The following is a 12,622-nucleotide window of genomic DNA, read 5'->3' as shown; positions in this document are numbered from 1 at the left end:
GGTGGGGGGTGGGTGGGGGGGTGGGACTGCTGCTCACCAGCCAATCACAGGTTGGCCTTTGAACTGAGCATGCGCTCTGCTGACGCAGGGCCATATGGGAGCAGCGGCCTATAGTTCTCAGTCTGAGAGCCAGGGCGGCTTTCCTTCTCTGCCTTTGGAGGCTTAGGATATTCTGCGGCTGTAGCAGCTACCATTAAGGCCAACAGTCCCACATGTTATAGATATTATGATAAAGCACTGTTTAGTATAAAGTTGACCACGTAGCCTTTTTCCTTTTTGGTGTTGGGGACTCAATATGTTGCTGAGCAACATCCCGGTCCCCACACTGCATTTAAGTATACGCGGAAGTAGTACCAAGCACACCTGTGTACTGACAGCACATTCCATCGCTAGAACTCGGTCTTACCAAACGGAAACTGATTCCCACTCGGCAACTCCCCACTGGCCCCTCCCCCAGCCCGTGACAGACGCCCTTCACTTTATCCTTATGAATTTAATTATGATAGGTGCCTCATCTGAGTGGAATCACACGATGCTTGCCCTTTGATGGCAGGTTTATTGTACTTAGCATAATGCTTCTCAACGCTCCTCTATATGCCAGAATCCTCCTCCTTTTACAGGCTGTGACAATCCACTGTAAGGATACTGCGCACTTTTAATCCGTTCACCCAATGAAGAACAATGGGACTGCTTCTAACTTTTGGCCATTGCAACTCTTTATGAATGTGCTCAAATGCCTCTTCGATCCCTGCATTCGTTCTTTTGGGTGTTTCCTAAGACGTGGGGTGACTGGATCCTACGGTAGTTGGGTTTAGTTCTTAACAAATCAGCCCGTTTCAAGCCTTCTTTGAACAGTCCCTTATATTCAACAATAGAGCTGATTGGAAGGAGCGCGATTGATCTCTAGGGAATAATACAATAACGAATTCTCAGTGTTAAAGACTCCTATAGTTACTCCACATGGTCCTGGGCCTTGGGTCCCTTGAACTAGCATCTTTGAACAAAGCCTAAGAATTTGCATTTTAACAAGCTGTGGCATCTAGCTGTTCTGGAGTTGGCATGGTGTTGGCTTTCCTATGAGATGCCAACTTCTTCAGCCTGCCGTCTACCACGTACTGCTGTGTACCGGCTTCCTTAACTTTGTCTCATGAAGTTTGACCAAGCTTCTCAGATTAGCCAGATCAGACATGGTCAGGCCTTGGCTTCATTTAGACTTAGGGGCCCACATAGAAGAATGAATTGCCACCCCTCCCCTTTACGGTTAAAGCCACATGCATCCCTGGATGGAATGGTCCCCTGAAGAGCCAAGCCAGCCATAGAGGATACTCTCCAGGCAAAATCCCTGGACAAGGACCTGAAAATCACGCCGGCAGTTTTACTCTACTTAGCATCTCCTTGAAGCCTTTTAAATGAAGCATGTGTGTTTATTCAAATACCATGCAGCCAAGGATCATTTAGGGTGGCAATAAAAAGCAAACAAACAAACAAACCAGTTAGCCTCAGCACTGGGATGTGGTGCTGTAATGTTGGCTTGCTCCACTGGAACCTGGGCTAATCTGGCTGGGGTGAACAGCCCCAGGTGGGTCCCGAGTCAAACAGTAGTAACTAATGTGGCAGAAGTTCGAGTTGTTCTGCGTTCCGTATGCCTCCCACAGGCCCTCCTCCTCTCTGCAGCTCAGCACCTCACTCTGCTTTCTTCTGATATTATTCCCTCCTTTTCTCCTCCTCCCCCAGTTCCCATCAGCACCTCCTGCTTTTTTTTTTCTTTGCTGTTTTAGGCAATATTAGCTTTTCTGTTTTGTGTGGAGTTTGAGGGCCATGGCAAATAAGGAAGCGGGCCTTTCAGCACTTCACCCAGAAAGGAACCCGGTTTTGAAATGTCTAGCACTAGGAGCTGCATTCCCATTTAGCATGGGTCACAAGTAAGGAGTGTTTAAGTATAGGTTAGAGCTCATGTCTCTGCCGTTAGAGGTTGGGCAACGAGTTGTCTTGGCAGTTTCTGAAAATCAAACTGACTTCTGTGTGATAATTTCTCCACTGCAGATTCCTGGCTCGTAGTAAAACAGCCTCCTTACTAAGTGTGCACAGGGACCCTAGTGAGCCAGACCTATGACATCAGACTTGCAGCAGACTGTACAGGGGAGACAAATGTGCAGGGAGCAAAGGGGACATATCTGGGTGTCACAGCACAGGCCTGTTTGGCAGAGTCTGCAGGCTGAACCTGTTCTTTATTAACTGTAAACTATTTCTCACTGCACAAGATTATCTCATCAGCTTGAAAACAAATGAATGGATCTCATACAATCCAGGGTGAGTGTGCACACTGGCACAAGATGCACCCTTGAATGTGAGAGGGCACTGGTGAACACAGACACGCACAGACACACACAGACACAGAACCACACAGACACAGACACAGACACAGACACAGACACAGATACACACACACACACACACACACACACACACACAGACACAGACACAGACACACACACACACAGACACAGACACACACACACACTGTTGGTCCCAGAAACAGGAAAATCCAAACACAGGCATGAAATAATTCTTGGGACTTCAGGTACACGTTTGCATGATAAAAGATACCATTGAAAGAATAGGACGATTAAAGCTTACCATTGTTGTAAGAGCGAAAATTTCCAACAAATTTTATATATTCGTAAGTTGGAAATTCCTTTGGGTTCAAGCTGCCTCTGAGAAGATGGCAATAAAACTCTAAATCGTTGTCAGCTGGGTCGTTAGAGGGAGAAAAGAGAAAGGGAGAGGAGGGTTATATAGACTCCAGACTAAACAAGTCGCGCCTGTAGGATTTACTCCACGAGTGACCTGCATGGTTTTCTCCGTATGACGGACCGTTAGACCTGGCTTCTAACCCTTACAGCTCCAGGCCGTTCTCCCTGCAGCTCATCCATATTCCATATTCTATACTTGGACACAATTAGTCAATCTGCTCACAGATGTCTGTGGTTGGTTATGTCGGCATCGATTAGTTCTGGTTGTTTTCACATGCCGTACTAAAATAAAGCTGCTCGCGTAGAGCCGCTCTCCTTAATTTAATCTCTTTTTTGCTTTGCTTTGAAAAGGGAAATCAGATGTACGACGGGACCAATTATGCATGGAAATGGACTGAGGCTTGAGCAAACGCAAGTGTCTTTGCTACTGCCTGCCTTGCGTATGCTTCGTTAGGCGGCGCGTAGTGAGCGCACACCAAGGCCTGCCTTCTATCTAGGTTGCCAAATATTTTGATATAAATCTCAAACTTCCATAAAATTGCACATGCACATAAATAACCAGAAGACAGTCGCAGGAGGACAGAATATGTATTTCCAACCTAATTATTCAATTAGCAGTTGATGATCTGCTGCCACAGGAACTTTACATTGTCGTGTCCCCTAAGATCAGCAGACTGCTCCCTGAATTTTGCCCTATTTATTACTCTCATGTAAAAAAGGCATTTCTTGCCATACTCACGAAACATGTTATTATTCTGAAGCTATACTTTCAACTTTTCCACATAAAAGCTAAAATGTCGTACGTGCTCCAAGTTCCAGTTTTAGCTTCAACTTAAAATATACCTCAAAAGGATCTTGGAAATGTTCTGAGTCACGAGGAAAATTATCCTTAAAATTAGTCCTCCCTTCTTAATTCATTCTGACCTCCTTTCCCTAGCTAGAGCGAAATTCTTGTCTTCAGATCCAATAACAACACCAGGAGGGCGGACTTACATTTTAGGAATTCTGGGGAGGGGGAATCCGTCACAAGCATATGGGAGGAAAGGATTTTATAAACTTCGGAATGTTCTTGCTCTGGAAGGAAATTTAACAAGTTCTGATCCATGACATCCGACTGCAAGAGAAAATAAAGAGAAAAAGGCGTGCGCTCGACCGAGTGAACTTCAGAGCAAAGGCAGAGCCTCAGAGTTCTTGGCTGCTCAGGACTGCTTCAGAGAGGAAAGCCGAGGGCCACATGGTCTGAGAAGACCCTTTATGGACTCTTCCTCTGCACCTTAGAATCGCAATGTAAAAGGTTTTACAGGGGTTGGGGCTGTGGCTCAGCAAGAGAGCATTTGCTTAGAATGCCCAAGGCCTTGGGCTTAATCAGCTGAAAATAAATTGATTAACAAGTAAAAGTCCCAGGGATGCCTATACATGACCCTGTCAGTGGCCCAGGGGACCAGGAGATGGAAAGGGCAAAGTGACCAAAGGATTGGGGGCTGTCTTCTGGACATGGCACGGCTGTGGTGCTCACAAACACACAACAGCCTTGGTTATCTCCCTGTTCGAATCCACATTCCATCTGAGAGCCTTGGGAGGGTCCACGCTTCCCTGATGAGCTATTGGAGATTAATGGTTGCTGGGGAGGGGGAAGTCATTTGTGAAGCCACTGGTAAGTTGTCCATGATCCTTTAAATAACACCTATGCTCATATAGTTAACCTTGATTAAACTCATTGGGTCATACAAAAAAACAAAAAAACCCAAAAACAAGACAGAAAAGTCATGAACGTAGAAGGGGAGGCAGATTGGTTAGAAGGAAAGGCTCCAGGGGAGTGGGAGGGAGGCGAGATGAGAGGGGTAATGGGAAAATGACTAGAGTACATTGTTGAAGAATAAAACCATTAAAGGGGTTTCAGATGCTCTTCAATATGTCCAGGAGATTGTTTAGGGTTCTCCTGTAGACACCGTGGTACAGAATTTTCACAGGATCTAAACTCAGATCATCTCTAACAGCCTCACAATGCCTGAGCAACATGTATTATGTATGTATATATGTGCAAATACATACGTATATGCATATACATATATAGAGAGCTGTATCATTTGGAGACTAATGATGTGGAAAAGGCATGTGCACATGATCAGGATGGGCAATGCTTTATTTCAAATATTTCCAACTTGCAGCTGGTTGGATCTGTAGGCCAGAGGGCTCTGCACTTGTTCACATGCATGTGTGCTTCTGTCTGTGGGCTTAGGAAAAACTCAAGTATTAAGCCTGACATATGTTCAAAGAACCAACCTCTCTCCCATCTCAGTGAGCCCTGTTTGCCAATACTCCTGTCTTCTGGTTAGAGACAGCAAGCGTAACATGGAGCCCTGGGGAGAGGCCAATCCCTTATTTAAATGGCCATGAAGAGAATATGGAGTTCTCTGGACCTTTAGGCCAGCAAAATGCTGCTCTTTATTTCTCCTAAGTCTCTCACTGACCTAGGAGTTGCATCCCCTCCCAATGCCCCCAGTGCTCAGATGGTGGGAATACAAAACGAATACCGCAAACAGTCTAGGTACAACTGAGTCCCATGGAACTTCCGGTGACATAACCGGAAGCAAGGACAGTCTTGGTCCGTGACAGAAGGCATCAGCCAACATGGAATGCTGAACTCTTAGGAGGTGGTCGCTGTGTCTGAGGCACAGCAGTTTGACCAGATGGGTGTTTTATCACAGCAATACAAACTCGAAGACAGGAGCTCCCGGTGAAGACAGGAAACCTGCACGCCCCGCCATTCTCCTCCTCGTTTCCCCTTAGTAAACACATCCAGTCCTGTATCTTTCATACCATGTTTATAGACCCTCAAGCTTGAATCCCCACCAGCATTCTTTCAAGTCCATAGGCCAAACCTTCCACGAACCACTCAGATTACCCAGACCACACAGTCATAGGTCGTAATCCAGACATCTTAATCCTATCATGTCCTCTTCACATCTAGGGTCCTCATCTCTACAAATGGTATTGCCAACTGGTCACCAGGTCACTAGGTGCACCCCACAGGTAGGAGGCATTCAGATCTCTCTCTCCCCATGACACCTTCACCACCACCCCCAGACGGTCTCTATCTTAGAGTTTTTATTGCTGTGATGAAACACCATGACCAAAATCAAGCCGGAGAGGAAATGGTTTATTTGGTTTACACTTTCACATCCCCTTTGCTCATCGAAAGTCAGGACAGGAACTCGAACACGATAGGCATCGGGAGGCAGGAGCTGAAGCAGAGGCCATGGAGGGGTGCTGCTTCCTGGCTTGCTCGCTTTGGCTTGTTCAGCCTGCTTCTTTATAGAACCCAGGGCCGGGGGCTGGTGAGATGGCTCAGCGGGTAAGAGCACCCGACTGCTCTTCCGAAGGTCCTGAGTTCAAATCCCAGCAACCACATAGTGGCTCACAACCATCTGTAACAAGATCTGACTCCCTCTTCTGGAGTGTCTGAAGACAGCTACAGTGTACTTACATATAATAAATAAATAAATCTTTAGAACCCAGGGCCACCTGCCCAGGGGTGACCCCAACCCCGAGTGAGCTGAGCCCTCTTCCAAAAATCATTCATTAATCAAGAAAATGCTCCCTGACATCTGCCTACAGGCCAGTCGGATAGAGGCATTTTCTCAACTGAGGTTCCCCTTCCCAGGCAACTCCAGCCGTGTCGAGCGGCCAAACAACCAAAAAAACAAAACCCAACCAACCAGGACAGCATCTGTGGGCTAACTTGTTTCAGTCACTGTAATTCTCTTATTACATTTCTTCTGTTCCTGTATTATTATTATTTTTCACCCCTGTCCATATTACCTTTATCTCTTACCTGAGTAATAATGTGGACATGGTGTGCTTCCCACCCTAATGCTGGTCCTTGTCCAGTTGACCTCCTAGCAGCTGAAAGGGGCCCTAGATCATATTAGTCATCATACACAACTGCCCCATGGCTTTGTCCTGCCCTAGGAACAGAGGCTCAACTACCTGTGATGTCTAGCTGTGCACGTGCACTTTTTCTGCCCTCTGTCCATCCCCAGCACTATGCACTGTCCTAGCATCCCTTCCTCCAGTCCATCAGCTTCCCTTGGCCTTCCTCTGGCCTGACCATCCCACATGTTTCTTTGTGAAAAATGAACAAGCTTGCAGCTTCCCTCCTGATCATGTTTTCCTTAATGACCCACCCCGTACCCCACCTCTGATACACTGCTATGTCATCCTGTTGCTGCTGGTTTATGGGCCTGTCAGGACAGCCCCTCTGCTGGGACATTGGTGCTCCTCTAGGTCACAGCAAGGCTCACAGGAGTCCCAGAGAAGGTTTATACATTGGCCCTGTCTGCCTCACAAGCTACACTTTCCTCAAATGCAAGAAAGAGGAAGGGTAAGGACTAAATGAGATCATTAGCCTATACTGTTAGATACCAAAGGGTATACAGCAATGCTAGGTGTGCTGAACCAACACTTGGGAATGCATACAGATACAATACTGAAGTGATATTTTCTTGCGTATACACCTTCAGACCAGTGTATACTGGTATTCAGGACTCTGCTTCCTCCGTGTCCACAGGATCCTCAGAGACTGTTCAGTGCTGTGTCCCTGATCTCCAGCATGCTTTGTGGACCAGCTGGATGGCCAGCCTCTTGAGAGAAGATTAAAAACATAAGTGTCCAGAGAACCCTAAGTATGAGTGCTGATTTCAAACAAGGTGCTGGGCAGTCTCTAAGGGAACAATCCAGAAGAAGGAATCGCTGGCTGGAACCCAAGAGAAGGATGGAGTTTGGGAGTGGAAGGGAACTCCAGGAAGAAGTCAACACACACACACACACACACACACACACACACACACACACACGGATATCAGAGGGTCAGACCGGTGAGGGCCAGGGGGTATGGGAGAGGAGGCTGCCAAGAGAAGACTGACCAGGGATTCAGAGTCCTGGCTGGAGGAACCTGTGTGCCAGGAGGGCCCCGACAGACCGTGAGAGCGGGCAGTCTGACTTGTCCATGGCCTCAAGCTGATTCATATTCTGAAGAGACTGCACCTAGAATTTTCAGTTTGGTTCTTCTCCTGGCCCAGAAGTAAGTGGTCTCCTCTGCTCTAGAGATGTTACATGGTGGCAAGGTGCTACTGCCCAGCTCAGACTCACAATCCCGACAGAGTCCAGACTCCTGACACAAACTCCAGAGTGTCCTACGATGCTGATCCAAGGTCAATCCAAGGGTTCCTGACTTAATTGTCATGCAGCTTGTAGATGGGTTCACCAGGACTGCACCCTGTTATCAGTTGAAAAGCATCTTGCAATTTAAAGAGACCCCACTTATAATCAGGAGGGCAGGACACCAAAAAATCAGGTTAGGGATGTTCAGACTAATTCACTGCTAAACTCCAATCTGAGGGCTCCTGGATGTCAGACTCCAACAGGCAAAGCCTCCCTCTCCTGGATCCAGCATTTTGCTGGTTGACTGGAAATTAGGAAAGGAAGGCCTGAGTTCTCACCTCTATGGAGACTCTGCTGACCCCCCTACCAGCCCAGGGCATCATTTCTGTTTGCCTTTCACTGGCTTCCCTCTGGTGCTCATGACTTTATTTTAAGCCAGTTCCTGCTGGCATTTTTAGCATATGACTAATGCTCACACATGACAGTAGCCTTTCTTCTTAAAGATATTTCAGACTCCTTAAAACCCCAAAGTCACTCCATAGTCATTTCTTTAAGGGTTTCATCTAAGTCCTTCCTCCAGGGTGGGTGCGACAGAGTGAAGAGAGAGGCCCTTTTGCTTAGGTCCTTATGAGGAAGAGCAATGGTTAGAAGACTGCACGGGGGTTGGGGGTCACAGAGATGGATGTGTGGAACATAGGTGAACAGCGTGGGGGTAGGCTAAGTGGGGCCTACGGAGGTTCTGAGGTTCTGGTTGGTCAGCGCATACGAAGAGCTCAGTGCTGCTCTTGGCTCTTAAGTGCATTTGCTACCTGTTTTACCATGATGCCATTTTCAAGTGCTCAAGACTGCCATTGACAGGGATAATTTGACATTTTAAACCCCAGTGCTAACGGAGGAGCAAATTACATTTGCGGTTGAACTGTTTCTTGAACGATTTGAGCTCTGTTGTTAAAAAAAGAATAGCACTTACAGGGGGTGGGGGGAGGGAGGGGGCGCCCTCTTCGCCGTTGTTGTCCAGTCTGAATGATCCTCAGTAGCGTCAGTCCCTTACCTGTGGGAGGCGGGAGGTAGGAGGGGTTCTCCCCCCGCCGTTGACGGACTCTGGACTGATTATCTAGGAGTTAGCCCCACTTGGAGCTTTCCTGGGAAGGCCTTCCCTGAGCTCCACGGTGCATGCGCTGTTCTCAGCTCTCTCTTTGTTAGACCTCAAGTCTGAGGATGAGCTGAGACTTCATGAACTCAGGAAACCTCTCGTGCTTGAACGGTACCACTAGTCCAATGGCATCCATCCGGTCGAGAGCCTGTACACCAGGCATTTCAAGATGGCTGGGTGGAGAATCAGCTCTGGAATGTCCCTGAAGGGCTGTGGCAATCCCAGCCGAAGCTGTGTACTGGTTATAGGTAAAGGAAACGGTCTGAGAGGTCCCAGGGTTGTTTCATATTGAGAAGAGATGCCAACAGGCCCAGGGAAATCCTCAAGGTCTTGACCAAGGCAAAGGGAACGGCCAAGTAGCGACGTGTGAGATACTCAGATTTAGCTGAGACTTGAATCAAGCTCGTGCTGGAAAGTCAAGCTCCCAGAAGACAGGGATTCCCTTTGACCACAGTTCAGGAAAAGAACAGCTAAACATACAAAGTGGCAAACGCAAAGGAAAGATACCTCTGTTCGCCAAGAGAGCCTAAAGATGGGGAAAGGCAAGCCATGCGGAGAGACAGTGATTACAGTTTAGCCACCTATTATGCTACCAGGCTCCAGAGTGAGGTTCAATGTGCAGTCTTGGCACTTGGAAGCCTGGACAGGTCTAACTGTGAGCTCCTCTTGTTAACAGACCAGGTACAGTTCCTGCTCATTCCTGAGTGGAGGATTTGGCACCATCTCCTGTAGATAGAATTACTCCAAGAAGCTCACTAGGATCCCGGTGTATACTTCCATCTCTTTACTATGAAGCCAGTCCCCCTCTGACCATACTTCTTCCTCTGTATACAAGGGTGACCCCCACACCGTTCGGGTATCAGTGATCTCTTCCCCTGGGTTCTGAGCATGTATAACTCATGTCCTGTTGGCAGCCTCATCCATCTAGTGCCAGGTACCAAATGTTGTGTTAAGACATCACCACTATACCAGGAAGGGGTGAATAACAGGTAATTGAAACATGCTCCCTGAGAACCAATGATCAGACCATGACAAGAGTGCCTGCCATGTGCTACAGAGAGTCTCCCCATGCCCAGATTCCAGGGGTCTAACTCAGGTCATCAGGCTTGCATGGCAAGCACTTTGACCTGCTGGGTCACCTCATCGGCTTCATATCTACCCTTATGACCCCACTTATATGCAGATGAGCAAAAAAAAAAAAAAAAAAGAAAAGAAAAAAAGAAAACAGCATAGCTTGAATATTTCTCATCCAAAAGTCCAAAGTCAGAAACTTTGTCATTCTCTCGAGATTAAAAAAATATTTTGTGTATATGAGTATTTGCTGGCCCACCGAGGCCAGCAAAAGACACTGGGTCTCCTAGGACTAGAATTGCAGAAGGTTGTGAGCTGCCACAAGGGTGCTAGGAACTGAGTACTGGTCCTCTGGAAGAGCAGCCAGTGCTCCTGACCGCTGAGTTGTATCTCCAGCTCCCAAACTTTTAGGAAAATACCATGGAACATGGTGTAATGCATGGAACGACTTAAAGTACGTCCTAAGGCTTTCCTCAGGTTATGAATACCAGGTGTGTACAGAGCATAGATGTATTTTTTTGTTTGTTTAGATTTGAGTCCCTTCTCGAGGTATTTCATTATGCAGATACAGAGGCATAAGGCAATATGCAAATGAACAAAAATGTTGGCAGGGGAAGGGAGATATCCCACATCGAAACACTGTTCCAAATATTTAGGGTACGAAATTCTTAACCTCTAGAAAATAATAGGTCAGTGAGCAATTCAGCATTAATAAAACTGCAAAGAAGAACAAGCAAGCAGCTATTTTCAAACTTAGGAAGTCAGTTGTCTCCAGGCAGAGGTGGGACACGGTGAGAGAGCAGCAGATGGGCCCCCCTGTGGTCTCAGGTCTGTTCTAGCTGGTAACCTCAGTGACAGATGGGTTACCTGCATGTTATAGCTCTCTTAGTCACCAGTTTAAATATGAGTTTAAATATCTATCTATCTATCTATCTATCTATCATTTATCAATAGATATATATAAACATACATATATACATAATATATATGTTATACATATATATCAATATATATCATACATATACATATATAGACACATACATGTGCCTGTGCACATGCACACACACACACACACACACACATACACTTACATATGCATGTGCCTGTGTACACACACACACACACATTCTCGAACTCACTGTGGAGGCCTGGACTTGTAGTCCCTGACTAACTTCAAGTTGCATTCAAGTGTATTAGGCTCTACCTTGGAGCCTTCTGATGACATGGCCTGAAGGTAGGCCTTTCCTGCAGGTGAGTGGAGGGAGCGTTTCCTGGACAGCCTGCTGGCCTTGACCTTGATGTTGTATTTCCCCATTAGGGAAGCCAGCGGCTGTTCCCTTCCTTTTATGTGATTGGCTTTCCTACTGTATGCCTTAAGGGAACTTGCCCACATATTTCAGGATATGTTGTTCTTAACGGAGCTCTTACCCGGAGAACTAACTCACATGAAAGTGTATTTCGGCCTATAGATGGTTTTTAATCTTAGTTTATTTTTGCCAGGGTGGGGATTGTGATATCTGCCTGCCTACCACTCTCTCTTCTGAGGCATGTCCACCTTGACAAGCTCTGCGTATGCAGTTGCTCCCACAGAGCAGGCTCTTTCATGAAGCTGGTGTCTTGTTCATAAACACGGGGACACAGTCCCATGCTCAGGGCTGGGGACATGATTTAATTCTTCAGAGTGCACCAGGACCTTGTGCCTCAGGCAAACACCACATTTGCAAACAAACCAGAAAAGGGAACCAGGTTGGTAGCTTAAAATACAACAACAACAAAAAACCTCCAACCAGGAAAGTCAGCTCATGCCTGCCCTGTCTCTGCCGTAGCCACACTGCTTCCCGAGTGTGTCCTTTGTGTACAGTCTGCTTTCTCAGCATCCCTCCGGAACATCTGCCATCCCACCGCAGAAGCTCCCAGGAGACCTGGGTTTTCAGAAATGTGTGCATGTGTACACACACAGACACACACACAGAAACACACATACCACACACACCCTGACACACACAGAAACACACATGCACATCCCATCCACACACCACACACAGAGAGACACACAGACACACACATGCACCTACACACACATGCACTTACATGCGCACACACAGACATACACACAGATGCACACACATGCATACACACACTGCAAACAGACACACACACACACACACACACACACACACACACGCACACACCCTTCCATCTCTACTTTGATAGCCTGTGTTCATTTCTAGACACAAAGAAAGGCCAAGTATTTTGATATCAACACCACTAAAACATTCACCTAAAGTCTTCCTTCCTTCCTTCCTTCCTTCCTTCCTTCCTTCCTTCCTTCCTTCCTTCCTTCCTTCTGTAAGACCCCAATGAGGGAACTCCCTCTGGTCCAGTACTCTCTTGGGTCCCCAGTAATTTGAATAACACCTTGCTGTAATTCACATGAGGTACTTTATTTAACGAGGCCTCGGGCCGACTCGTATCTCACGCA

The 12,622-nt window shown here is 46.9% G+C and overlaps 1 protein-coding gene across 3 annotated transcripts in view; it reads right to left on the bottom strand.

Annotated features, from left to right (window-relative positions):
• The window catches only part of Npas2 (neuronal PAS domain protein 2), a 172,298-nt gene that overhangs the window by 47,592 nt on the left and 112,084 nt on the right, over window positions 1–12,622 (bottom strand). For all 3 annotated transcript variants that reach the window (XM_029538656.1, XM_021198519.2, XM_029538654.1), the window contains exons 6-7: window positions 3,747–3,867; window positions 2,638–2,751 (exon numbers count right to left, since the gene is read on the bottom strand). In XM_029538656.1, coding sequence (XP_029394516.1) covers window positions 2,638–2,751; window positions 3,747–3,867 — 235 coding nt within the window. The remainder of the gene's footprint in view (window positions 1–2,637; window positions 2,752–3,746; window positions 3,868–12,622) is intronic.

The sequence above is a fragment of the Mus pahari genome, chromosome 5 (genome assembly GCF_900095145.1).
Source record: "Mus pahari chromosome 5, PAHARI_EIJ_v1.1, whole genome shotgun sequence".
NCBI lineage: Eukaryota > Metazoa > Chordata > Mammalia > Rodentia > Muridae > Mus > Mus pahari.
This window is presented reverse-complemented; position numbering and strand designations above follow the sequence as displayed.